The sequence below is a fragment of the Pseudomassariella vexata genome (genome assembly GCF_002105095.1).
Source record: "Pseudomassariella vexata strain CBS 129021 chromosome Unknown BCR38scaffold_4, whole genome shotgun sequence".
NCBI classification, from domain to species: Eukaryota; Fungi; Ascomycota; class Sordariomycetes; order Amphisphaeriales; family Pseudomassariaceae; genus Pseudomassariella; species Pseudomassariella vexata.
This window is the reverse complement of record NW_024467959.1, coordinates 1,809,782-1,835,500: the sequence shown is the minus strand read 5'-3', so window position 1 is coordinate 1,835,500 and position 25,719 is coordinate 1,809,782. Positions and strand designations below refer to the sequence as shown.

The 25,719-nt window shown below is 51.5% G+C and overlaps 8 protein-coding genes across 8 annotated transcripts; 2 read left to right on the top strand and 6 right to left on the bottom strand.

Moving 5' to 3' along the window:
- Positions 1–5,041: 5,041 nt before the first annotated feature.
- Positions 5,042–7,114, bottom strand: BCR38DRAFT_337158 (von Willebrand factor type A domain-containing protein; the record flags this gene model as incomplete). The annotated part of the gene is made up of 1 exon (XM_040855516.1): positions 5,042–7,114. A coding segment is annotated over one exon (2,073 nt), but the record flags the coding sequence as incomplete, so codon positions are not given.
- Positions 7,115–9,644: 2,530 nt separating this feature from the next.
- Positions 9,645–10,636, top strand: BCR38DRAFT_159096 (uncharacterized protein). Its single transcript, XM_040853766.1, has 2 exons — positions 9,645–10,137; positions 10,207–10,636. Exons 1-2 carry the CDS (start codon positions 9,766–9,768, stop codon positions 10,363–10,365), a joined length of 531 nt encoding a protein of 176 aa, XP_040718104.1. The 5' UTR covers positions 9,645–9,765; the 3' UTR covers positions 10,366–10,636.
- An 885-nt stretch (positions 10,637–11,521) lies between these two features.
- BCR38DRAFT_510421 (amino acid transporter-like protein) lies at positions 11,522–13,491 on the bottom strand (the record flags this gene model as incomplete). Its single annotated transcript, XM_040865014.1, has 6 exons — positions 11,522–11,912; positions 11,974–12,437; positions 12,499–12,529; positions 12,584–12,883; positions 12,952–13,274; positions 13,337–13,491. 6 exons carry the CDS (start codon positions 13,489–13,491, stop codon positions 11,530–11,532), a joined length of 1,656 nt encoding a protein of 551 aa, XP_040718103.1. The 3' UTR covers positions 11,522–11,529.
- A 736-nt stretch (positions 13,492–14,227) lies between these two features.
- Positions 14,228–15,140, bottom strand: BCR38DRAFT_407455 (uncharacterized protein; the record flags this gene model as incomplete). The annotated part of the gene is made up of 3 exons (XM_040858169.1): positions 14,228–14,413; positions 14,491–14,618; positions 14,870–15,140. The coding sequence occupies 3 exons, from the start codon at positions 15,138–15,140 to the stop codon at positions 14,228–14,230; spliced, it is 585 nt and encodes a 194-aa protein (XP_040718102.1).
- A 1,275-nt stretch (positions 15,141–16,415) lies between these two features.
- BCR38DRAFT_510418 (uncharacterized protein) lies at positions 16,416–18,169 on the bottom strand (the record flags this gene model as incomplete). Its single annotated transcript, XM_040865013.1, has 2 exons — positions 16,416–17,542; positions 17,601–18,169. The coding sequence occupies 2 exons, from the start codon at positions 18,167–18,169 to the stop codon at positions 16,573–16,575; spliced, it is 1,539 nt and encodes a 512-aa protein (XP_040718101.1). The 3' UTR covers positions 16,416–16,572.
- Positions 18,170–20,185: 2,016 nt separating this feature from the next.
- Positions 20,186–21,756, bottom strand: BCR38DRAFT_427168 (oxidoreductase family protein). The gene has a single exon (XM_040859821.1). The coding sequence runs from the start codon at positions 21,458–21,460 to the stop codon at positions 20,264–20,266; it is 1,197 nt and encodes a 398-aa protein (XP_040718100.1). The 5' UTR covers positions 21,461–21,756; the 3' UTR covers positions 20,186–20,263.
- A 1,048-nt stretch (positions 21,757–22,804) lies between these two features.
- On the bottom strand, positions 22,805–24,007 carry BCR38DRAFT_427167 (coiled-coil domain-containing protein-domain-containing protein). Its single transcript, XM_040859820.1, has 2 exons — positions 23,713–24,007; positions 22,805–23,509 (listed from the first exon to the last, which is right to left on the bottom strand). The coding sequence occupies exons 1-2, from the start codon at positions 23,891–23,893 to the stop codon at positions 23,025–23,027; spliced, it is 666 nt and encodes a 221-aa protein (XP_040718099.1). The 5' UTR covers positions 23,894–24,007; the 3' UTR covers positions 22,805–23,024.
- A 63-nt stretch (positions 24,008–24,070) lies between these two features.
- BCR38DRAFT_427165 (Alpha/Beta hydrolase protein) lies at positions 24,071–25,416 on the top strand. Its single transcript, XM_040859819.1, has one exon. It carries the CDS (start codon positions 24,296–24,298, stop codon positions 25,268–25,270), a length of 975 nt encoding a protein of 324 aa, XP_040718098.1. The 5' UTR covers positions 24,071–24,295; the 3' UTR covers positions 25,271–25,416.
- The last annotated feature ends 303 nt before the right edge of the window (positions 25,417–25,719 follow it).

Below are 25,719 nucleotides of genomic sequence, written 5' to 3'. Positions count from 1 at the left end.
CGCTCAACATGGGCGTGCCACGTCAGTTTGCGGTCGAACCAGACTCCTAGGAACCTGGCTGAGACTACCGGCGACACTGTGGCGTCCCCAAGGCGAATACTTTGCGGCAAGGGCTCTCGGGCCCTAGTAAAGTGCATTAGCTCACTCTTGTCAGGAGCGAACTCCATCCCGTGCCTCACTGCCCACCGCTGACACGTAGCCCATGCGCTCTCCAACCGGCGGCAGGTCGTGTCTGGATCGGTGCCGACGCTTAGCAGGTTCGTGTCGTCCGCGAACCCGACTACTAAAAGTAGTGGATGCTGCTCCGCTAGCTCCTCGTACAGCGTTGAAATGTATAATATAAACAGTATCGGGGATAGCGGTGACCCCTGGGGGACGCCAGCTCGTAGGGGGATTGGCTCTGACTCCTTGCCATCGAACCGGAGGCGTACCGTTCTATCCTCCACGAAGCTGCGTACCCACTCCTGAACCCACTCCGGGTAGCCTTTCCGGGCTAATATGGAAATCAGCCGTCTGTAATTGACCGTATCGAATGCCCCCTTGATGTCTAGCTGTAGCAGCGAGGCGATGCCCCCGCGTCTCCACGCCGTATAGACCACGTCCTCAACTATACGTATTGCCAGTTCGGTGGACCTCCCAGCGCGGTTACCCATTTGGCCGTTTGGTAGTAGGCCGGCCGCCTCAGCTACTTTGGTGATACGCTGGCTCATCGCCGTCTCTATTACCTTCCCTACCGTGCTAAGCAGGGCAATGGGGCGCCAGCCGCCAGGGGTCTGCTTCTGAGCTGTCGTTTTATTAGGCTTAGGGATAATAACCACCCTCGCTGAGCGGAAGCGCTCCGGGTAGTACCCCAGCCTAAAGCTAGCTGTTGCCAGATCCGCTAGGATCTCCCATAGGGGTTCACCGCAGGCCTTTAGCAGGCCAGTGGGGATCAGGTCGTCGCCGGGAGCCTTCCGAGCAGCCGTTCCTTTGATGATAGACTCGATATCCATTGTGGTCACCTCCCTAGGGACGTTCAGCTCTGGTCTCGTCTGTAATAGGCCGCGATCGAGGTCCGATAGATCTATATACGGGTCTGGGAAGAACCTCTCAGCTAGTAATTTTGCCTTCTCATCATGTGTACGTGCTGTAAGCGTGTCGCCGGCGTCCCTCCGGAGATCTGGCAAGCCGTGGGCCTCAGGGGGGGCCCAGCTCCGTAGCCTAGCCCACCTCTGCAGTGCCCACAGGCTTTTGTGATCCTTCGCCGTCCCCTCGAGCTTCTCGTGCCAGCTACGCGTCTGCGCTTCGCTGATTTCGAGCCGTTGTTTTTGGCCGGCTCTTGTATATTCGTCCCAGTTGGTCTGCGACCTTGCCTGGAGGTAGTCCCGCCGTCGTCTCTTCGTCTCAGCGCAAGCCTTGCTAACCTGCGGGCACCACCACGGGACCCCAGCGCCTCGGCCAACGGTGCGTCTCGGGACCGCCACGTCGGCGATCTCTTGGAGGTTCCGGATAACCCAGTCAACAGCCTGGTCCAACTCCGTTATCGTCTCAACCGGCAAATAATTCATAAATCTCTGGCTTGATTCGGCTACGATGAGCCACTTATCCGCCATCGCCCAGTTCCACCCTTCGACACTGCGGCGGCCCTCCTTGACTGCTTCCCCGTTGGATATTACCCTAATCACTTGCGCTCTGTGGTCTGAGCCCTCTAGGCCCGGGTCCCCATCGTAATCAATCCTAGCCCCTTTCGTCACCCAGGCTAGGTCGATAGTTGAGTCTCGTTGTTTGTGCCTTTGCCGTGTGATTTCCCCGAACGGCGTAACGAGCTCTAATCGCCAGCGTCGCGCAAACTCCACTACGTTGTCGCTGCCCCGTGACGACCGTCCGTGGACGTCCCACAGCGGGTGATGTGTATTGAAGTCCCCTACGAGGACCTGTGTCCCCTCCGGCGCCCCATTAGGGAGGTCTTGGAGCGGGCTGACCCAGCGGCTCCCGGTTTGGTTTGGTGAATAGATAGACCAGATTGTAAGGGCGTCCGGGCCTGCCCCGAACGTAATACTGCTCCAGTCCATCCCGGTACGGGGTCGCAACGTAGCCACGTCGTATCGTTTATGGACGTATAGCGCAGCTCTGCCGCTGCTGTACACTACTTCGTACCTGGACGACTTCGGGCAATAAATCGCCTTCGTCCGCCGGTTGATCCATGGCTCTTGAACCGCTATTATATCATAGTCACCCCCCTTATCCAGCGCTAGCGTTGCGTTCGCCTTTGAATCTGCGATATTCCAGTAGAGAATAGAGACTACCATTAAGCTGTCGATGGTATATCTTCGTTCGTACGTCCCTTAGTGAGGAAGCTACGCATTGCTGACGCAGACCGTTCGGTTCGCTCCTGCTCCACTCGCGATCCGCCCAGGGGGCGGCCCCGGGGTCGTACAACTGTAAACCCGTCGCTGGTCAATGAGCTAGGTGGTGTGAGCCTGCCCTCACTAGATAACCCGTCCGAGTAGCTGCGGACCTCAAATTGTCGGGGGCGGTGAGCGTACGCCTCGCGTACGCGTAGCCGCTGCTGTTCTGCCGTAGGGCAGTCCCTGTCCCACGCCGTGTGCTTCCCTTTGCAGTTCACACAACGTTTTTTGCCGCTAGGTGCCTTCTCGGGGCAGTCTTTTTCACCCCCTGGGTGTGCCGTTGCAGCGCAGACGCCGCAACGCGCCGTCTTCTTGCAGTGTTTCGCGATATGGCCGTATTCGTAGCACTGGTAGCACTGCCGAACCCGAAGATTGCCGTCGTACGGCTCGCAATCGAATATCTGGGCCTCCCAAATAAGCCCTTCGGAGCATAGTTCCATCGCCGCCTCCACGCTATCCACGTGTAGTATCAGGGCCGCATACGGTGCTTGCGGCGCCCGGGGGAGGTTTCTTTTAGCCTTAGAGAGGTGCTTTGTATTGTCCCGCTTCAGGTCTTTAAGTAGCTGGCTCTCGTCGTGGACCTCTCGCAGCCGTTTCGCAGGCAGCCCCTTCGCGATCACTGCAACTTCTCTGCGGTTGAGAAGTGCCTTATCGCCGAAGGCACTACGCACCCACCTGCTGTCCGTGGTCGCCGCTGAGGCCGACTGCTTAAACGTCACTACGGTATCGCCACTGCGCAGCCTGCGGGCCGCCACTGCATCGGTGCTGCCGCGTGCACTGTTCACCGCTTTTACGACCTCAGCCGCCGATCTGTTCTTCATATTAGGGTCCTCTGTCCCCCGGATCACTACCTCTCTCTCCCTTCGCTGGGGCACTACAACCCGCTGCTGCCACACTGGGGCTTCACCGGGTCCCCGTCCCTGGGCCGATCCTGAGGCGATTGAGGCCCAGGATCGAGTTGTAGGCAAGGCCACGTTCTTCACCGTATCCTGCATGGTCTTCTCAACCATCGTCTGGATCGCCGCAGGAATTTCGGCAAGGGCCAGAGTCACTGCCAGTACGTCGGCATGTGTGGCGGGTCTGTCGCCCCCCTCCTCCAGCGTCCTGCCGGCTAGTTTCAACCCCAGCCAACGCTCCATCAAACCCCCCATGACCTCAATCTTCTCACGTGGGACCAAGTCGGCAATCTCTTGTTCTACCTTTTGTAGTTCTCTTCCGATCCCTTCCCTCTCTGCGTTCTTTCTGCTGGTGCGCTCCACGTTCGGTGCGTGGGCACTTTCGTTGGCGTGGGGGTGGTGAAAACTCTGTTCGAGTCCCGCCCGTCCCCCGTCGATCACCATCGGCGCCGCCATCGCTTGCGTCCTCGCTTCGCGTGCGATGCGAGGTCACTGTCCGACGTAAACGGTCGTTAGGAATCGAATGCCGCAATCGGTTTGATGATTTGACGCTGTTCGAAGAAGTTATCGATGAAAGTCAGAAATCTCTTCCCATGATTCCGAATATTAGGAACTGTCTCGGCACTATGAAGGTCCGTGTAGGACCAATCCCGACTTGGCCCCTGGCGGGTCCGTAAATACTACAATCCGTGCCTGACTGCCTTGTACCCGTCCATATCGGAGGCCATACTCGTCTACACCTAGCTCATCGAACAACATCCTGTTTGGCTCATTTTCCATGAGCATGATTGAGTGAGCAACCTCCAATTCCAGCTAACTTAAAGGCTATCCCCATAACCTGGTCGTGAGACTTTAGAGGCCTGCAATAGTACCACTTGCCACAGTAACAGCCTCCTCGGCTGAAACACCACTTCCTCCACTCACCGAATCCAGCCACAAAAGAGCCTTGTCAACCAAAAGTTCCCATGCATCCTTTTCATCATCCTTGCACCGCCGCAACCAAGCAACAACACAGGCTGTCGCCACAAAGCTGTTCTTCGGCTCAACGCTGGCCAGGGCCTTTTGGCCACGAACATCAGAAGAAAAGGTCGAGAAGAGAGAGTTAGCGTCCCACTTCATCAGCTTCTCCAGCTCAGCGGTCAGTTCCCAGTAGCCCTCGAAGTGATGGAGACAGGTGAGGGCCTGAAGAATATCGGTGGGAACATATTCAGCGAGCAAGTCGGTATCAGGCGCACCAGGGTGCACAGAAGCCATTTCTGGATATGCAGTTGTCGACTCCGTGCATGGGCCAGCACTTGTAAGACCGGTTTTACCGCCAAGCAGACCGCTCGTAGGAGTAGCGCTGTGGGGCTCCGATCTGCGTAAAGATGCAAGGTTCACGTCAAGTTTTGCGCTACCGAACAAGGAACCACCCCTAGTTGATGGAGCATTCTGCTGCTGAGTTTGAGCCTGGGTTTGTGCTTGTGGCTGAAGAAAGGAACGAAGCATACTCGCAGTGCGTGCAATGCGGTTGCCACTTGCTTCAGGGGAGGCACCTGGTAATGCAGATTTTGCAGACTCGGTATCAAAATTTGCGGTCCGAATACCGCTCGCACAGCTTACTCGAGGCGCTTGAGCCATCTTTCTTTTCGCCCCAAAGAAGGTACCTCCATTAGAAGATGCTCGGGTCCCGTGTCCTGACGTCGCATAAAGGTTGGTTGTTACGGGCAATGCCTCCTCTGATAGTACGCTCTGATGCTGAGCAGCATTGCCCTTTTCATCCACGGCAACAAAAGAACACCACTTTCCTCCGACCTGATACTGGACACCCAAGCGGACCCCCTCACGCTCGACCATATCTGAGAACTGCCCATCGTATTTCTCCTTCAGAAGCTGGCCGTCCGTCGTTTTGGCATGGAAGATCCAGCCTCGCCCTTCTTCGAGGTCAGTCACTGCCTTCTTGGTGGCGAGTTGGTGAATGGTCTCGCCCTTTTCTTCAAGAGTAGTAATGGGTATCTCCAACTCCACAGGTCCATGGACTGAACTGCCGCGAATAATAACAGACTTGAGCGTAGACTGAATTGTGTCTGCCGAAAGCAAAAGGTAGAAGGTGCTGCGGTTGAATGGGAAAAGGGGAGGAATACTGAAGGGTGCTTGAAGAATCTTCGGGCATTTCAGGGGTGGCAAATGCGAGTGATGGTCTTCGGCATTTTGCGAGGCGTTCCCCGTCTCGGTATTAGGGTTGATGGAATCATCAAAGAGCGAGATTGGCGCCTTCTGTGATTCCTCTTGGACAGCCAATGGAGACGTGAGGACACCGGTTGAGCTCACTTCCAAAGCCGCAACCTTCTCAATAATTTCGAAGTCATCGTTGCTGAAATCTTCCGAGTGGACAGGGCTTTTTTCGTATTTGAGTTCCAGCGAGCGGTCCTTGATATGGGGAAACATCGCGCCCTTCAACATTCGCACGACCTTGCTGCTCAAGTTCTCGCCCGCTGCCGCTGATTGCGAAAACCCGTTCCCGGCACGTGCAACACCCTCTATCAGGGAATGACTAACAGCTGATCCAATTCCGAGCGTGAAGACACGTATTGTGTCTTTACTGGCTTTGACTTCATCATTGACAAGGTTCATCAGCCGATCCTGCTGCCAGATCTCACCGTCGGTAAGGAGGAAGACCTCGAGATTCATGTCGGTGTATCTGCGCTTGAAGGTCTCTTCCATAGGCTCGTACATTTCCGTGCCGCCGTAGTTCGCAGAGAATGTGTCAATGTGCCGCATGGCCTGATTGACAGTTGACTGTTCATAGGTGCGCGATCGGTCCCATAGAAAATCGAATTTTGTGCCAAAGCTGCATATGTTGAACTTGGTCCCGACGCTGAGGGACTTGACGAAGAGACGTAGAGCAGCTTGGAGGTTTTGTATCTTGTTATCATGGCCCATGCTTCCACTCCGATCACAGAGGAAAACAATTTCAGGCTTTTCAGCCGGAAACGTGAACTTTGGGACCAAGGTGGCCATCAATGCTCTCTGGTTTGGGATGGAAGGATGCAATTCTAAAATAGCCTTTGGGTTGCCAATATTGGTCGCCACCAATTGTAGAACGAAGTCCTTCTCAAGCTCTGCAGTGCTCAGGGCAAGAGTAGCGGATGCTTTTTGGAAGGAAGGCTCCGCATTCGGGGCTACGGAAGTCCTGCCTAAAGTAACAGCAATCGGATGCGAGGGCGACTGGATGGAAGTGATGTGAGATCCGTCTGGAACTTGGGCGTCGACCGTGATCTTAATCCCACCTGACGAGGTTGGTGTCGCACTGGCCAACTCGACAGGGTAGTCGCCGTAGCGAGGGGCAATTCTGGTGGGGATTGTAAGCCGGATGCCGTCGACATGAGCATCGTGCTTCAGCTCGCCGAGGTAGGTGATGTTGACCTCGATGGTGGCCCCAGCAGGTACGTTGCCTACCGTAGTTGTGAACACATCGGAAGCGTCGGGCAGTCGTTCAAAGAGACTAGCCGTTTCACCACGAGAGATGGCAGCATCGTAAGCCTCTCGAGCTTTCTGTTTCTCCTTGACCACGCCTTTGATTACGCGATCGCCGATGGTGCAGACAAACCCTACTACACTGACACCGTCGAAGAGAGGGAAGGTATAGCGGATCTCCGTAAGTGTGTTGGTGGCATCGGGATTGACGAAGGTCTGTGTAAGAGTCGTCCGCGATATTGACGAAATAATAGTCGAGTGAGCCTCTAGCTTCACCTGTGGTAGGTACTTCCGAACTCCTCTGATAGGTTCCAAGAAGTAGCAACCACAAATGTAGGGTTCAGTGCTCCCCTGGTGCCGGAATTTATAAATCATGGTCAGACAAGATCTCGTGAGCCGGGTGGTAGGTTTCCGAATGGTGGCTAGTATGGATAAGTAGCAGATAGGCCGGTGCAAGGTTGAGTGCTGTAGAAATGGAGGGTTCCCTACTAGCACCAGAATTGGGATTGTCAAATTTCAGATATGAGACGGGAATATTGTTGTTGTCAGGCTGACTTCAAAGATGAGATGCCGGGCTATTCTTAAGTACTTCAGTAGGAGAGCCAAAGCGGCAGCCTGGTTGCCTCTTTCGCGTATTAGACGACGCCATGTGACTATGCCGACTGCGCAAGCAAGAAAGTGGTGGATCGGGATCCCTCGGTGCCTCGCCGATTGGCTGAACCGTACCTCAGACTCTTGACTTGGTGTGGGACCTAGAAAAAGCGAGTAGCGTGGTTGTTTAGAAGAGGGTCTGGCTTGTGAGATAAAAATTTTGGTTGCTGCTTTCGTCAACTTGCTAGTTAAGGATGTCACTTTCCTCTTCATCACTTGATGGTAAAAGACTCGAAGAGAACGGTCAAGCGTGCTTAATATCACATCTCTGACTGTGCGCTTGCTTCCTCTGTGTCACCTGGAGCAGAATGTTTGTTTGAATCTCATTGTATGATGCTCGAATGGTGTATGAATGTTGCATTTGCCATGTACAAAACATCCATCCACCCCACATTTGCAACCGACTTGGCGGGGCAAGTTCCTGTTGGCGGCCTCCAGCAGAGGAAGTCCAAGCCCTGCTGCCTGCTACCCGAGGCAAAACTCGTTGCCAATTTTTCAACCCAACACTGGTTAGTTCAGATCGTGGCTGTCTGTGGCTGTCTGGAAGAATGAGCAGAACTCAGTTGGTTGGAGTCATATCGATCAAGCAATATGAGAGGTCAGGCAGCTTCACTGGGGTTTCACTGCTGCAGTCTGATGAAGGTGGTGTAGCTTCAATGTAGCTCGAAATGACACTGATTGTCGTACAACAACACCATGGTAAACAGGCGACAACATGCATATAGGCACTTATATGAGTATCCCAGAAGTTTGCGGCAAGTCGCATGTAAGGAGAATAGTATAGTATCATCATTATGGGTTGACTCTTCTCCACCTTCCACCTGGGCGCAACATTTATTCTGTTTACTGCTGCGCGTGGACTGCCGCCAGAAGCAAGCCTACCTGTCGTTGCTGCCTGAAGGTGCAAGTGAATACCCAAAGTCTTTATCCCGAGGCCATCAAACTCGCTAATTCAGTATTGGAAGGGGGGTGGTGGTGGTTGTCGAACGTCTCTCCTGCGAGCTTCCTAGTTCGCCGTGCACTGCTGCAGTGGCTAGAAGCCTCGTCAACTCAGCAAAGAACCATTGTAAGTAGTGATGAACTACTTTTTAAAACCTAAGGCTCGGTATGGTGCAGAGCAATATTCATTGCGATGGGCAGGTACATGAAGAGTGAGCCCTACAGAAATTCCCAAAGGGGTAATTACCATGGTTTGCGGGCCAATCAAGCGTCTTCGTCTTCCCTAGTCGGCGCTAGGGGTCGGCTTGACAAGGAGGGTGCGACGAACAAACATACAGTTCATTGCATCCACTTCCGATGTTCTTTGATATCCAATCATAGAATATCCGAAGCCTATATGTAGCTTACGAAAGATTTTTTCCTCTATTTATGCTCTTATTTTGGCCGAATACATTTGGGTTCAGGGATATTTTGGAAGAACGCCTATGGCCGCGAGACTACAAGCGAATTCCTTGCGGCCACGGTGACATCGAAATGCTCAACGGAGTATGGACACACCTGGCCCATGGATCGATCACAACGCCCCCTACGGCTGGGCAATCGTCGTCGCAGTCGACCGTGCAGGTTGAGGCAGCGGCTATTCCTGGGCCCGCGCCGCGCGCGGAGTCTAATTCGGCCCCAACAACTACTACAATTAGTACCACGTCCTCCAAGAAAGCCTAACTTCGCCACGATCCGAGCACTGCGGCTCGTCCATTGGATGACAACCAGTCTACAAGTGAGGGGTTCGGACCATTAGCGACGACGACGAATCCCCGCACTGTGAAGATCTTGGAGTAGAGAAAAAGGATATAGACCTTCGAAAGACTAAGGCTGGGGGTCTAAAATATAGCGAGGTGCAGAATAGCCAGGGTCAATCGGTCGTGCGCATTAGAGAAAGCCCAGCCTCTTGTATTTCTCCAGACGCATGGTTTCGGTCCAGTTCGACTTCCATTGGGGTATATAATTGCATAAGGTCCTCGAAGAAGTTTATGGCTGGACCGTTTAGGGCCAGTCAACTAATTCACAAGCAACTTCCATGTTATCTAACGTCCCTGAACTAGATCTATTGATCAAGAATTTATTATGGTCAATTATTCAAAGCCTCAGACTTCAGAATAAGTACCAAGGTAATTACTTGGGTGTAGCAAGTCACGAGCAGGCAAATCAGGTACTTACCTGCCCATATGGACGATCAGCTGTCACAATGCTGCCCAGCTGGCCGACTGTCGGCTAGTGGCGCAGTCCCACCACGTGATTCTTGACAACAACTTCGAGGCTCTTCGCCGGACCTTTCAGTCTTCAATTTTGGAGCAGCGCCAAGACACAATCCTTCTCGCAACGAAGGGCCATGCCACTTCGAATATCGAGTTGCCTGAACTGGCCTACTCGCTGCCATGATGTCATCTTCCGCACCCCAGAGCTCGCAAAGCAGCCCACAAAGTCCACAAGTCTGCCCACTCATCCCGTCTCCACTTGAAGGGGGGCCCAACGGCGGTGCTCCCTCAGCCACCGCAGAAGAGCTCTTGCGTTCGCTTCAAACCCACGCCGCAGACAATGGCTATGCCATCACGCGCAAAAACGCAGCTAATTACCGTGATGGCAAACCAACGCGGTACACCATCTGCTGCGATCGCGGCAAGAAGCGCGAATCACGGAGCAAGGGCATCCGCCAGGTAAAGACACGCCTCGACGGCTGTGAGTTCCGCGGCGTTATCAAGGCTGCTAAGATCGACGACGGGAAGTGGACGTTTCAGGTCAAGAACCCGGTGCACAATCATGGGCCCTCCGAGAGCAAGGCGGCTCACGCGGTGCACCGAAGACTGACTAAGGAGCAGAAGATTTTGGTGTCGGCGCTCTCGAATAATGGGATTAAGACAATGGGGATCATGAAGTCTCTGCAGGAGCATTATCCCGATATTGCCGTCAGGTCGAAGGATATCAACAATTATGTTCAGCAGCTCAAGCAGCCCAAGGAAGCAAAGTCTGAGGGATGAGGCAATTTGGCATAGGGTGAATATGGTGGAAATGACCTGGAATGCGCTCATCCACAGAACACGATCCTCCAGAGTGAGAAATCCGGTTCGATTGACATGGCTTTGTGCTTGAAGGGGTCGGAGACAGCGTTTCAGGCGAAGGTCCTAACCCAGCAGAACACGAGCTCCCAGATGGTCAAGGCACTTACGGAGTCCAAAGAAATGTAGGACAGCTTAATTCCGTTAGTGCGACAACATCAAGCTTGCGCAAGAAAATCAGTTCTTGAGGAATATCGTGAAAGAAATCCACCAGTTGAAGACTAGAAATGGGTGTTGACCACTGAACTCAACAGCGCAATCGAGCAACATAGGACAATCTTTGAGCTGACGCATGAAAATGCCCAATTGAAATGAACTCGCGGAGACCCAGATCATCGCTAACGACGCTGTTGTATTGATTCAGGATAATGACAAGTTTTGATCTGACAGGAGAAGCTAAAAGTCAGAGTTAAGGCGCTTCAGGACGATACGAACGTTTGTGCTCAGTTCACTTCGGCCAGCATTAACTGGTCCTGAAATTTCCAGCGGCTTTTGGAGAGGAATTTGACTCGGATGATAAGGATGAGTCTATCTTGGGCTGAGATATGCCGCAAAACGGCACAAGGGTGTGGGTAAGTCTACGGATACGTACTGAAAGGGCAACAGGACACAGCGTGGGGACAAGAAAATGACCCACGACACCTTCCACATGAATAATTGGAGGTGGGAATCCTTAGTCTTGTTTGCATAATAAGTTACCATTTATTATTAGTGTAGAAAGCTTTGGTGCCACGATCGAGTGAAATGGAAGTCCTTAATTGTGCCAGACCCTGCGAATACCTCAATATAGATATCACGCACGACTAGACACCATACAGGACCACTTGACTAGATCTAGCTATAGAACCGGCAAATTTTATACCACTAGAAGTAATTCCGAGAGCTTAACGCATCCGTCGTCAAAGCTGTAAAAAAGGCAACTATGCTGAGCAGCAGGACTCTTGCCAAGTCACCGAGTGGTCGACGAAGTACGCTACGGCGTTCCGAATTCGGATTCGTTGCTGCATAACATGGCATAAACCACAGGATTTCAGCATGGGATTCCAATATAGTCATATTTTAGAAACCCAAAGTAATCCTCGGATTCTAGCCAGTAACCTCCTGTGTGATATCCCCACCATGCAAATCACTTCCAGGAACCTCCACAACCTGCGTACCTCGGTGCTCGACGTTGATACGCGGTCCCTTGAACCACTTCCTACCGCTCACAGCGAAGTGTGAAATTGCCAATGTCATGACGCCGCCGTATATCACACACGTCCAGTTCATGGTCAGGGGCGTGAGGTCGTCACCCCTAACGGCCGGGAAGCAGAGAGCTGGAGCGATCAGCAACCACCAGGCACATGCCACCACATTAGTAGGCTTGGACCATCTCCCTAGGTTCCAGGGGCCTCGCTTGAACTGGCCGCGGTCGAAGAATAATTTCAGAAAGATGGGGCCAGTAAATGATGTGTACTGGGCAATGGCACCTATGATAAGTCAGCATTGGCATTCGTCTCAGGTATAACGCAGGGAGGTCACTATACACACCAAGGCTAAACACAACCCCAATAGCGACGGGGCTCGCAAACATCAGCAAACCCAACAAGGCGCTTACCGCCAACACACCCCAAGTCGCAAACACAGGCGTCTTAGTTCGACCATCAATCTTCCTCCACCACCTGCTCCCAGGCAACGCACCATCCCTCGCAAATGCAAAAACCACCCGAGAAGCCGTGACGGTGACTCCTGTTGCGCCGAAGAACTGGGCCACGATGCTGAGAGCGAACAATGCCAGTCCCGCCCGCGGGCCGAGCACCTGCAGACACAGGCTGCCGAACGGCTGGCCGTAAGCGCCAGATACAATGTCGGTGACGTCTTTCACGGTGTACACGATGACGAGAATGATAGCCCAGCCTAGGTAGAGGTCAGATTGAGCCGTCATGATGATAGCGCGCGGAGAGGCGATGTTAGCGTTGCTGCATTCTTCGGCTAAGTGAAAGGGGGCGTCGTAGCTGATAGGGGCGAAGAGGTCAATTGAAATCACAAAATCTGGAAATAAGCCATGATACCTACCCACACAAGGTCCAAATGGCGGTGAGAAACCCTGGTACAAATATTAGCAAAGGCCTCTAAGATGCAACTATCTCCGAATGCTCACCCATGACAGTTGCCCAGCCAATAGGCCATTGAGTCCCATTCTCAAACTCGGTCCAGACTGCGCGACTGTCGTTGGTTTTGGGCGAGTTAATACTGCCCACCGGAAGGCAAATTACGAATACAACGACAATAGCTATGTTATAAATAGTCCCTATTTTGTTCACCCAGCCAACGAACATGGTTGACTGCATCGTAATGAAGCCACTGAAGATCAGCAGAATCAAGAAGGTGAGATACATGTGCCACGTCTCCGGGATGTAAGTCGGGTACGCAATTTGGCCGCATGTCATCAACATGGCGGCTTTCAAAGACGATACAAAGTCAGCATTCCATCCCTTTCAAAGTTCATTATACCGGTTGAAGGCTTACCCATCGCATAATTTAACGAACACGGCCCTGAAGCATACCCGCAGATATTTGACCACCCAATAAACCAACTACAGAACGGACCCCAGCCATCGGGTGCGAGCACCGCTGAGGCATAGTAGAGCCCGCCCGCGGTCGGTATCGAGGAACAAAGCTCCGCCATGCTTAAGGCAGTGGCCTGCGTGCACAGCGCCGCGATGAACCATCCCCAGACTGCGCCACCCGTGCCTGAGTAGCCTAGGCTGTAGCCGATGGTGGAAGCGATAGAGGGGAGGAGACAGAGGCAAGAGAAGGAGGTGGAGAAGCATTCCCAAAGGGAGAAGTCCCTGGGGGTATTGTTAGTATAGAGTTTATATTGCCGTTGGCGGAGAGAACTGTCACGGTGCACCTCTTGAATTCCTGCTTGTAACCCAACGCTCCTAGCGTCTTCTCATCTGACGTCACATAGTCGTCGAGTACGGCGTGTTCATGGGTTCGTCCAAACACAGAAGTAACAGGAACCTCTTCATCGTCGGCTATTTGTGAAATGTGTCGTACCGTCATGATCGGAAACATGGAATGATGTAGAGAAGAAAATTACGACGAAAACTTCAATCCATATGATAAGCGTTTTTGTGCTTAGTCCAAACGATAGCTACATATCGGCAGTGCTACCTCCTGGGCACACAAGTAGCTAGTTGCGGAAGAGACAGATACTGAAACCTGCTTGATGTAGTATCACCTAGTGCTGCATATAATCGAGCGGGGTTTGCATTGGTCGAAGAAGTCAATATTTTCCGATTGTCATCATTGATGAGATAAGCGATTGGTCCAAACATCAATCCTTCATGGTCTAGGCCTCTGCTCAATTATTTCGAAGTAGAGCTTGGATGACAGGGCGTAAAGCAGGCCTAGGTGGTATATTACGGTCGTCCATTGAGTGTCCCTGAGTACATATACACGTGCTGAGTGGGGTATCTCGTAGTCTCAGTAATGCCGTGCTCCCAAACCCTATATGTCGTAGTTCATCTCCTGGTCAAAGGTAGACCGGCTGTCAGGGGATGAGTAGTATAAATAGGGTCCAGTCCCCGTAATGAAAAGGGGAAAAGAAAAAGAGAAATTAAGAAATTTGGAAGAAGAAAAACAACCTGAAAACCGATTGTTCAGTACAGAATGGTGTCGGCCTCAAGCGCAGGTGCAGCCCCCCGCCCCCCCCCCCCCCCCCCTTGGCGATGATGGCGTCAGCCTTATCGACGGTGAGATTTAGGGCAAGCGAATTGGAATCTTTGTATTTGCCCTTCTAGATCCAAGTGAACTCAGCGTCGGTCTTGACGGCACGTAAGGTAGCCTCGACATTGACGTCAAGCGGGAAGGAAGTGAAGGAGTTGCCGATACAGTACTTCTTAACCCGGCACTTGAGGTTGGCAGTGGAGAACTTAGTGATGATTTCACTCTCGAGGTCTTGGTGGCCAGTGTTCTCGGAAACCTTCCAATTAAGGTGCATTTGGTCTTGCCGAGGGAGGGAATTCCGGTCTCGTCTTCGATGGCGAGCTTACTGCTGACATTCCACTGGTCTGTAACGGTTAACGAGTGCCTCTGTGTGTTGGCGTCGGTCGAGTTGCGCCAGGGGGTCGCCAGGGAGTTCCAAATGGCAGCGGCTGAGGCGGAAGGGTAGAAGGCTTGTTTTAAACCTTCGATTCGTTCTTATGGGTCCTAACGTCATTCGGGAAATTTTCCAATTTGGCCCACACTGCTCAAATACAGCACCTATTTCCAAAGAGTCTTTCTAACTCGTTGACTAGAAAAATTGTTATGAGCTACGGCGTTTCTCTGTTCTAACCGCACGTGTAACCAGTCCGATAGGAGTGTTGTATACTAAAGTCCGACCAGGCAAGTAAACTTTCGGCCTTAACCTCGTTCTCAATTTGGAATCTTCTCTTACATGTATCTGAAATACTGATGACTGGCTCATTGATGACTTTTGGGTATATCTCAACACACAACTCCAGCACCTCAATGGGGAGGTTCTCATAGTATGCCGCGGACGCCATGTCCATATTGCAGGCGGCATTGTGCACTTCCATCCCGCTATCGATGAACCACTTGATCGTCTCTACGTTCTGCCTCTGTGACTCCTGTGTAACCAAACCAGTCGTCTTAAGACGGGGCGCTGCGGATGCCCCCACATAAACACTTCGCGTTGATATTGCCATACCGTTCTATAATGAGCTTTGCACATATTTCACGCGGCCTTCAAACCCGTTTTGGGTCCAACTACCGTCAGAAGGGCTTAAATAGATCTCGCGGAGGATCCATCAGACGTTCGCTGCTACTTGGGAACTCAGTATCCCATTCTAGTGTTGTGGGTTTATTCCCGTCTCGTAACTTGGTGTCGGTGCCGCGTTACAGCAACATATTGATGACTTTTTCTGTTTCACCATGCGTCATCGCCCGCGTCAACGGTGCGCTATCCGCAGAGATACCGTATCTGGAGTTAACATTCGTCCCAGCTTCTTGCCACTCATAGCAAACAGAGATGTTGAGGCTCTCACTTTCCTCCCCGCTAGGAGATCATATCAAAGTAACAAGACTATATACTAACGATCTAATACTTATGAGGGCGTTTTAATAGGAGATGATACGATTTATTGTATTCTGTAGAATTTCGGGTTGGGAGTGAGGTTCAATTCCCTACAGGCTGCTTGTCTGGACAATCTGAACTATATACATAGGTAGAGTTTTACCCGCCTCCAGCGCTGTTTCAGATGCATTTCGGATACCTGTATATCTCCAAGCGAGTGCAGTACTAGATACTAAATATTGCTGACATATTCAATAAAAAATATTTTCAGTTGCGACATGTTATGTAATGTACCTGTTGAAATATATCCCAATCATATTAGGCAACCTGTCGAAGTTGGTGCGTTGCACAGAACCGTCAATTATAAAGTGAGTGTGATAAATGATTGAAAAACTTCCTCATCTCGAATAAATATCTCTTCCAGACCTTCTTCTCATGCGGCTTGAACGTATTTTTTAATGCCGTCGGGCTCTGGTCCAGCATATCCTTCCACCTATCCCGTTGAAGTTCGTCCAGCTCCGCGCACTTGAGCCAGTCCTGCTTCATGGAAAATCGCCAATACCCTTGATCCTGCGGGCAGTCCCTGGCAGATTTATTCAGATGTGAGATTCTTTGCCGTTTTTCTTGCAGTCATTGCAAATGCCTTTCTTGACGTTATTTTTCACAATCCTGTAGCGCTGGCATGTTTCGCGGCGTTTGACAGCATCGAAGCACCACACCCTTGTAGATGTGTCGTGATGCGGATGATGATATTCGCAGTTGGTGCAGACTTCATTCATTTGATGAATAGAGCACAGTTTCATGTCGTGTAGGCCGTCGGTTGTCTCGTTGGCCGCTTGAAGGAAACGACAAAAGAAAGAAAGATTCGTCCTCAGGTTTTTGACTATTTAGAGCCAATTGATTCGGTGGATTAAGTTATTGTGTATTCCAATCTGTTCCAATCTGTTCAATAATTCTAACTGAAATAGCGTATCGTCACGCCATCACGCCATCACCCTATCACTTTCCTTAACGAAGACGTTTGTCACCAAGAAGAATAGCTCCAGCGCCGCTCTGCCGCAAGTTTAGCCGGCCCTTGAGCCATCTCCATCCTTCAGCAATAAAAAACCATTCTTGTTCGTCCCCCCATTGAGAGACACTGACCCAGCCCTCCTCTTTCTCGAATCCTGCCTCGCCAATTGCCTCTGGGCCCGCTTGCTGCCCACGACAACCTCTCCACTCTCCTCTTCTTTTGCTATCTTCACCTGAGACTCCAGCAATATGTAACCCTTAGCCAACAGCTCGTCTTCGCCTTCCCTAACAAGCACAAAACTCGGCCACACGGTGGCTACGGCATTGTTGAGTTCCAGCTTCAGCTGCAAAGCCTCATGAGTCGGGGTGGTGGAACCACCATTCGCGTTTGCACCGTTCCCATTGTTTTGTACCCTCTGATCCTTGCTCGTCTGTGACGGAAGAGACACCGTAGTCCAGTGCTCCACAGGCGATGCGCTCGGCTTCATCATTGCCTCAACCTTGTCACTAAGCTGTTGAATAAAACGCCAGTGCTCAACGACTAGCTTGCAAGCTTCCCCAACAGCGTTCTTGAACGACTTCTTCTGCCCCTCGAAGAGCAGAGACCCTAGGTTTCTATCCATCTCGGACACGACGTCCTCGATGCACACCTTGACGTTCTCATTATGTTGCTCAGGGAGGGTCGCCAACAACACACGGCGGAGATACGTCTCTCGCGGTGCGTCCTCCTCGGCCAACTCAAACATGACGTCGGAGAGCTCGCCGCCGGATTCGAGGAGGTACGAAGAAAGAAAGACGTGTTGGTGGAAGGCATAGGCGAAAAGGGCCACGCAGGCAGAGATCCGCATGTGTTTGGCGGCTGCCGAATTAGATGCCGGCAGAGGTATTCGGCCGATGGCTTTGTGGCTGCGGATGCGGTCCCAGTAGGCAGTGTTCTCCAAAACCGCCTCGGGAAGGTCACCGGCGAAATAGGTTTTGGCTACGTCCTTGACTGCAGTAAATATTTCCTTCAACCGATTCTCGCTGTGGTACGATGTCAGTATGAATTTCAGGGGTGCTCGAATTGTAGATATATCCTTACACGTCATCCTTCGAGGTGGATTTCATGTTCCAGGCAAACTGCTCGTGTTCGGCCAAATTGTCGGTGACGGATTGGAGCTCGTCTCGCGTGGCTTGAAGCTCCTGGTTGGCTCTGTCAAGCGCAGCAACAGCGGCCTTCCTCTCGAAGTCTTTGCTATTGGCGGACTCCTTGAACGTGTTCGTTAGGTTGATTTGGTCTTTGAGTTTTATCTGGGAGGCCGTGATATTCTTGGCGCTCTGCTCAAGCTCCTTGACCTTTTCAGCCACCTTGGCTTGCGTCGCGGCAAGGTTGACTTTCAGAGTTTTGTTCTCATCATGAGCATCCTTCAGGGCTGCGTTGGCTGCGATCAACGCTTTTGTCTCGGTTTGCAGTCTCAGGTCGAGCCTACCCAGTGTCCGGGCGTTTTCTTCGTTAGTGATATTTTGATCCTGGATCCGCCTTCTGAGCTCAGCATTCTCAGAGATGAGATCCTTGAGGCAGATGTACGATTGGTCTGAAGCGACCGTATTGATCAACTTGAAGAAGCCATCAACAGATTCGAGCTGCTTGGGGTCCACCTGGGCTGCCATTGGTGGACGTCGATAATATCGTTCGAGGACAAGAAAAAGGACTGATATTGAGACACAACTGAATGCACTTGGTAAATTTGATGAAAGCTCTTTGTCGACATGATCGGAAATCTTTACGCTTTTATATGCCGTTTCGCCCAATGCCTCATCAGTCTCGCGGATGCTAGCTGGCCTACACACCAAGAGGGCCTCCTGCCTATGCATCATGCAACAACACATCAGACTACTGACGAGGCTATGGGAGATTGATCCATGATCCATGTGACCAATATCTTTGAAGGAGCGTGTAGTTTAGTTTCTTAAAGACGTGACCACGCAATGATTACAGAATGAAAACCCGTCTCGTAACTAAAATCAGATCGTTGCGTGATCCGAGTATTATTAGTCTTAGCAAATAGGAACTGAAGCCCTTCCCAGGCCATGCCCGCTGCTTCCGTTTGCCCCCTCGGTACGAGAATTGTTACGCATGACGCGGGGTGCCGAGCCGATAGCTATTGGTCAAGCTCCTAGTACATACTACCTGCATGGCTTTGTTGTCATATATGCCTTCACAATGAAGCTATTGGTTGCCTTGAACCTAATTACAGGCTGCGAATGGTTGTCTTTTCTGCAAGCAGCACGAATACGTCTATGTGATGAGTAGGTCCCCACTGCAGGCTTCACTGCAATACCGTCCAGCTTTTCCCATTGCCCACAGGAAACCAAATGTTAAACCTTGAGAATCAATGACAGCACTGTATCAATATCAACTTGGTACCAATCAAAATGGGGCTTTACCGAAAAATGATACGTATGTAAGCACACGCATTCGGCACGGAGATGAAACGGGACGGAGATGAAACAGCACGTATCGAGCCGAGATAACGCGCATCCACGGCATCGTGCTTCTCACTTCACAATTCATGGTTTAATCCATGCGAAACAGTATCGGGCTGCAGGAAAAACCTATCACAAGCAATTACATCCTGTCAGTATCCCATTTAAGCGCTGTGTAAATTGCGCTCATACACTGAAAAGGCGCACCAGTAACCTTTGCTGCAGCGGGGAATGATCCTCTTCCCGTTTAGTCTGTTGCCAGGCGGTTTTTAGGTACCAAGTCCTTGTTTCTTCAATGCGTTGTTCTATACAACAATTATTTAACGGAATCTTCAGTAAATATACGTTTGAACAATGTGATAATTGAAGCCAAAGGCATGTTAGCACCAGCAACCTTCATACTCTATGGACATCCTGAGGAGTTCACACGCGTTCTTTCACTCCACGTCGGGCATTCTTTTCATGTAACACCATAATATAGGCTTCTCAAGCATCTCTCAAGAATATCTCGTATCGTATATCGCCATTGAAATGCCTTGAAGTTTTTTTTTATTAAATACGCCGTAGGTGTTAACCCTCGGTACCTCTACAATTACTCCCTTAAGGGGCTATAGATGATATAGCGGGCCCTTAAGCCGCGTCGGGCGGTTATACAGGTAAACTTGTAGCCAAATGACTACTAAACCTCCTGTCCCTCCCTAAGTCTGTGCTACAACCCCTGCCTGAACTACCGATAAGTGTGGTAATGTGGCACTTAAATTCGTCCTCAGGGGTGGGATGCTGCTGATGTGCAGAAGATGCTCGACTATTTCTTGTCGCGACAAGTCGTAGTATCTGCTAATTGGGGTTCTCGTCGAGCGTATACATCTCAACCACACGCTCAAGTGGATAGACCGTAACGTGGTCTAGACGCTCACAAGAATCGCGGCGAGAGGGCGTGCTGCGCGCCTTCTATCGTGAGGGGACGGGTTCGCCGACGAGCGTTATCGGATAGGCGAGGTCCGATAAGGGGTCGGATTAACGATTCGAATTCTGGACCGGCTGTCGAGTTATATTCCGCCGACGTAGTGCTTGACGATCGACTGGCTAGGATGTTCGTAATCCTAAACTGCACCAATCTCCCCATTATCGCTAGGTAGGCGAAGTCAACATGGTGGGCAGCGCGCCGTAAGGGTTGACTAAACCCCCTTGTGTGTCAGCTGCGGGATTCGAACCCGCGACTCGTCACCGACCCAAGTGGGCGCCTTGAAGTTATTACATGGGTGATTCTGAAATTACTCAGTGTCTCTGCTGGTCAAACTGCTTGAATAGAAGATCCAACTCCTTCATCCTGACCACTGCATCATGAAGTCTGGGCCACTCCTTGTCCTGCGGCAGACTCCCCTTGGGCTTGCCGTTCGCAACCCAATCGGCGTACCTCTCATACAACTCAGCCGTGTTCCTCGTCAATTCAGGCAGTTCAGTCTGCCACTCGGCCCAATCGCCCACCGGGATATCCTCCACCTCACCCGTCTCTCGGTCATAAACCTGGATGTTCTCCCACTTCCACGCAAACGAGTGACTCGTAACCCTAATATCCCCCTTAGTCCCAGCAATCTTTAAGTCTAGACTCGGCTGCCCCTTGAAAGCACCATAAGTCGAAAATTCGACCGCTAGTGTCGCATTATCCGCCAATTCGAACTCATGTCTCCCCTTGACCAACCGTCCGTTAACCCAGAGGTGGTCCGGCACGTCCGAATGGACCTTATTAACCTCCGTCTTCCCATCCGACGACCCATAGACGATTGCAACATCCGGCCTCTCCAGGCTCATCCGACTCTGCACCGTCTCTGTATCCCACTCTCCGATTGCATGGTGTACCATGTTGATTACATGCACATACTCTACTGTGATCGAATTCCCTCCTATCTTGCGATCGAAGAAGGTTGCAAACACCTTGGGTACTTCGGGCTTAGTACACATGCCATGAAAGACGACGCTGCTGTTGAGGACAGTCCCGATGCGTCCGGTTTCCAGCAAGCTGCGGAGCGTCTGCACGGGTGGGGAAAACTGCCATTGCAATCCAATAATACTGTCGTCGAATCTTTCGCTCGCCCCTTGTCTCTGAGCTTGCACTAGCTCCGCCCCACGCTCATAGTTCTCGGCGAGCGGCCACTCGACAAATACCGCCTTTCCAGCGCGGATCGACGGCTCGACACTGTTCGCGTGCACGTCGGACCTGGTGGAGTTGACCACCAAATCGACATCCGGGTCTGCTGCGAGGGCTGCGGCGTCGCCATATGCTTTGACCCCGGAAGGGAGGCTGAAATTCTTGATTGCGGCCTCGGTGGCGGACACGGAGCTGTTGAGTAAGGCTACAACCTCGTATTTGGATTTTCCGCGTGGGGAAGTGAGGTAAGGGAGATGGGCGGAGGCTGCCCAGGAGGAGTTCGAGTTGGCTGAGAGGCCGGTGAGGGCGATGCGGATGGGGGCCATTTTTGTGCTTGCTACGGACTTGAGTAGAGTTGGGTTGTTGGGCGTTTTTTGTTGAATGTGTATTTGGTATGCTACTATCAAGTCAAATAATCTACATAAGAGAAATATGCGTCGATGTAAGTAGATGAATCGCCGGCCTTGAGACTTGAGCGTGCATTATTAAGCTAGTGAGTGGCACACATTGGTGGAGAGCCATTCGGACAAATCAAGGCGAGGATGAGGACGGAAGGATTCTTCCCACCTTTAGAGATGTGAAATACAATCGCTACTTACGAAGACTCAATTCATTATTGGACCGCCTCGGATCGCACTCAATGTGGTGTCGCACGACAGTGGGGTGAAGCACGTCATTCTGCATGAAATCTCAACTAATACTAGGAGAGGTGCCAACTGCATTGCTGAGGTGTTGAAAGACACTCGACAGGAGACATATTAGCGAATAAATTTGATTTGTCAATTTACCCAAACATGCGACTTGTTAGTGAGAGTATTCGGGTCTGCTTAAAATATGGTTCTCGCCAAACATGAGAAAATCCAAAACTGAGACCCATTCGGCACTGGACATTCCTTGATTTATGGACTCATTGGAGACCACTTCAGTTCAATTTTTTATTTGCAACCAATAATCCCGACATGAATCCCCATGTGGCTTGCACATCGCTCCGTCTCCCTCTCGTAGTAGGTTATTAGGTATATTTGGCAGAAAAACAGGAGTAGAACTTGCAAATTCACAGTGAACATACCCTGCCAAAGATAATTACAACTGGCAGTATTTACATGCTATTCAAACTCCAATACAAGGGACCATGGTTCCTTAGAGACCGGACATACCAGACCATATGACCTCACTATGTGCAACGTTTGTCAAGTTTCGATAATATGGAAGTATGTCCAACTTGAGGATGCGCCCTTTGTCTCTTGTGGGCATGGGATTGTGATGTTAGCTTGAAGGGGGGTTCCTCTGTTCGTCCTGGCCAACATCATGCAATACATGAGTACGTACTTCGCTAACATCATTTGTCTGCCTGGTGTGGACTACGTCGTTGGGGGGTTCTTACACGATATCCACTTCCAAATGTTTTAATGGCGCCTGTCATCTCGAATCTGTCTTCACCAAAACTTGTGAGAAAGGACTGAGGTAGTTAGTGGTAGGTATCTTGTTACAACTACGGCGAATTTGGTGTTCCAGTTAGATATTGAAACTGTATTGCGGTCGACTCTTATTGCTTGGACCGGGCTGGGGTGGAACCTTACTATGTTTTCTGTATTTTTTCCTTTCACCACCTCAGTGTCGAGAAATTCTTTCCCAATATTATAATATTAGAAATCCACATGACTATTTCTCGTCGTAGTCCTCCGTTGAACGCCCTTTGATCGCATCAACAGAAAGGCAGGGACCGGATTGCAGAAAATGAAGCCTGCTGAATGTACATGATCCTAATAGCCAGCTAGCTATGACATCTATTAGCTTTAGAGTAGATCTAGAGTTCATAACAGCGTCGATGGTAACAGGTACAGCATGGTCCGGCCAGACTAGGTCTACACCTGACCACTTCGCGAAAGCTTAGAAATCCTGGATTCCCGTCTCTCCTTCCAGTCGCTTCTTCTTCGCCCCTTCGTTCTCAGCTCCGCCCTCACTGACCCACTCAGGCTCCTCCTCATTGAACCATGCCTCCTCCTCATCCCTCCTCTCCAAAACATCCAGCGCATCATTCTGATCAACCGGATCATAATTAAAGTCCTCATCCAGCCCATGCACAAACCTGCACCTCAAGAATTCCTCCCACCTTTCTCGCCCTTCGTCCTTAGTCTCCGCCCACTTGGCTTCCTCCTCGAGGATGGGGAGCTCCGACTTGAACAAATCACTGCTAGGTGGCGCATTCCCACCTCCGTTGACCTTGGCGGCAGCTTCGGCGAGCTGTGTCAGCTTCGCCTCGCCGCGGAGGAGGTCTACTTCTAGGACACGCGAGTAGCCCTTGTTGCGGCCTTCAGTCTCCCGCTCTTCGGCTGTTTGGAAGCGGCGTATTAAGGCATCGTAGAGTAGTGGGTCTGGAGATGGTCAGTGGAGGAGGAGGAGGAGGAATGAATGAGAGATGATATAGACAAGGTGTAGGCATATCAGCGCAAGTGCAAAGCCAGGGGGGGGTTCCGTAGCCGCGGGGTGAACTTGAGATTCAGGGTGCTTGATGTGTGAGGTGCCGTCGCAATGGCCAACGACATCTGTGGAAATTTTCTCATGCAGGCAAACTCACCGGCAAGCTCGTGCTCTAGCGACTTGAAATACGTCGGGTGTCGCTCCAGGTACTCACGGCGCCGGTTGTGGACTCGGATCTGCGCCGACTTGGCCGGGCTCTTCGGTGGTCGGGGCTGTGGTTTGACGAAAGGCTCCGCCTGGACCGGCGATGGGTGTGTGACCTCGACGGTCGCGTCCATGATCAAGAACCAGACCACTGATGCAACGCGGAAAGAAGGTACCGGTCTTATGACGTCATTCGAGGCCGAAGCAGCAAGCTTTGTGGATTGGACGGAGGTTGCAGATGGTGAAAGTCGGCCGGAGTGTGGAGAAGTTAAACTTGTCCTCGGAAGGCGTCGGCTTTTTGAGGGGAGCATCGTTCTCGCCATTTAAACCACCACAGCGTGTGTGACAATCACATTTGCACTCAACAACTCAGCAATTCTCTCAATTATATCCATTATATCCATTTGAACCAGGTATTATTTCGGATATCGGGTTCGTACTTCAAAATGCACTTTTCTAGCTAAAGAAAAAAATAATTTGCCCATAACTAGAGTTAAGTACTCACTTACTCGATAGCTTGACGAATAAACAACAAAATGGCCTCTCAGCTGAAAGGCTTCGAAACCCTCACCGAAGGCACCCACCAATCCCCCAGCGGCTCTCTCATCTCATTCTCCCATACCCCCGCCTCAACCCACCACCCCAACTCCCCAATCCTCCTCCTTCTCCACGGCTGGCCGCAAGACCGTTACATCTGGCGCTACGCCATCCCCCCGTTATCCTCCTTAGGCTACACCCTCTTCGTCCCGGACCTTCCCGGCTATGGTCACAGCACGCTCCCCACGGCTCCCTCCGCCACCAAACACGACCGTATCACCGTCGGAACCTCCCTTCTCTCAGCCGTCAGGTCTGTTTACCCCGACTCTCCTGAATCAGACATCGTCCTCATCGCCCATGATCGCGGCGCCCGCGTTGCACAACGTTTTGCCATGGATGATCCGGAAAGCAATAGGATCCGCGGTGTTTTGCTGTTAGATATAGTCCCCTACGCCGCACAATGGGACGCCGCGGCCCAAAATCCGCGGAACATGACGGCTTACTTCCACTGGGCGTTCCTGCCCGCTATGGCGATAAGTATACCGCTGATCCGCACATACGGCGGCGGTAAGTTCTGCCGGGACATTCTACTAAAGACCGTCGGCGACAACGCGAAAGGGCGGGAGTCGTTTTTCGCCGATGGGGCGGTGGAGCATTACTCTGAATTATATCAGCAGGACAAGGTGAATGAGGGGGCGGCGCTGGATTACAAGGCAGGAAGTGAGGAGTATTGGGAGAGGGAGGTTGAGGATCGGAGGTTAGGCAGGAAGGTCGGGGTGAGGACTTGGGTGGTGTATAGTGAAAGGAATTTGAGGGCGATGCATGATGTACCTAAAGTGTGGAAGGAATGGGTTGAGCAGGGAATGTTGGAGCTTCATGGGATTGGGGAGGGGGTCGGGCATTATTTGCCGGAGGAGGCGCCAGGGGAGGTGAATAGATATATTGAGGAGTTTTTGAAGGGGTTGGGACTCTAGACTAGGCTGTTTAGACCTTGAAAGCTATGGGACTGCAACTATACCAAATGGAAGACGCATATCTTAAATAGTCTCTGGGGGCCTCTACACGGTTCAATGAATGAAGTTGGCCATCAGGTCCTTCAGTACAGAGCGGTAAGCGGTCCAATCCTTTTAAGGGTTTTGGAAGTTCGTCACGGAAATCCAACAAGAGCATAACAAAATCTTCGCAAGGTAGTATCTAGTATCTACGTGAGGTATACAATAGTGGTATTACTAGTAGAGTTAACTTTATTTATAGCACGTCGCTGCCAGAGGTTACGTTCCTGGCTACCTGTCAGGGTACGGCTAGGCCGAAGGCAATAGTACAGAGTGATGGGGAGTAACGGGCGTCCCTCCTACGTAGCACCGGGTGGTCACTGGCGGTCTCAGGTAGGGGTGCCCACGGTGATGCATTGATCTCTGCCCTC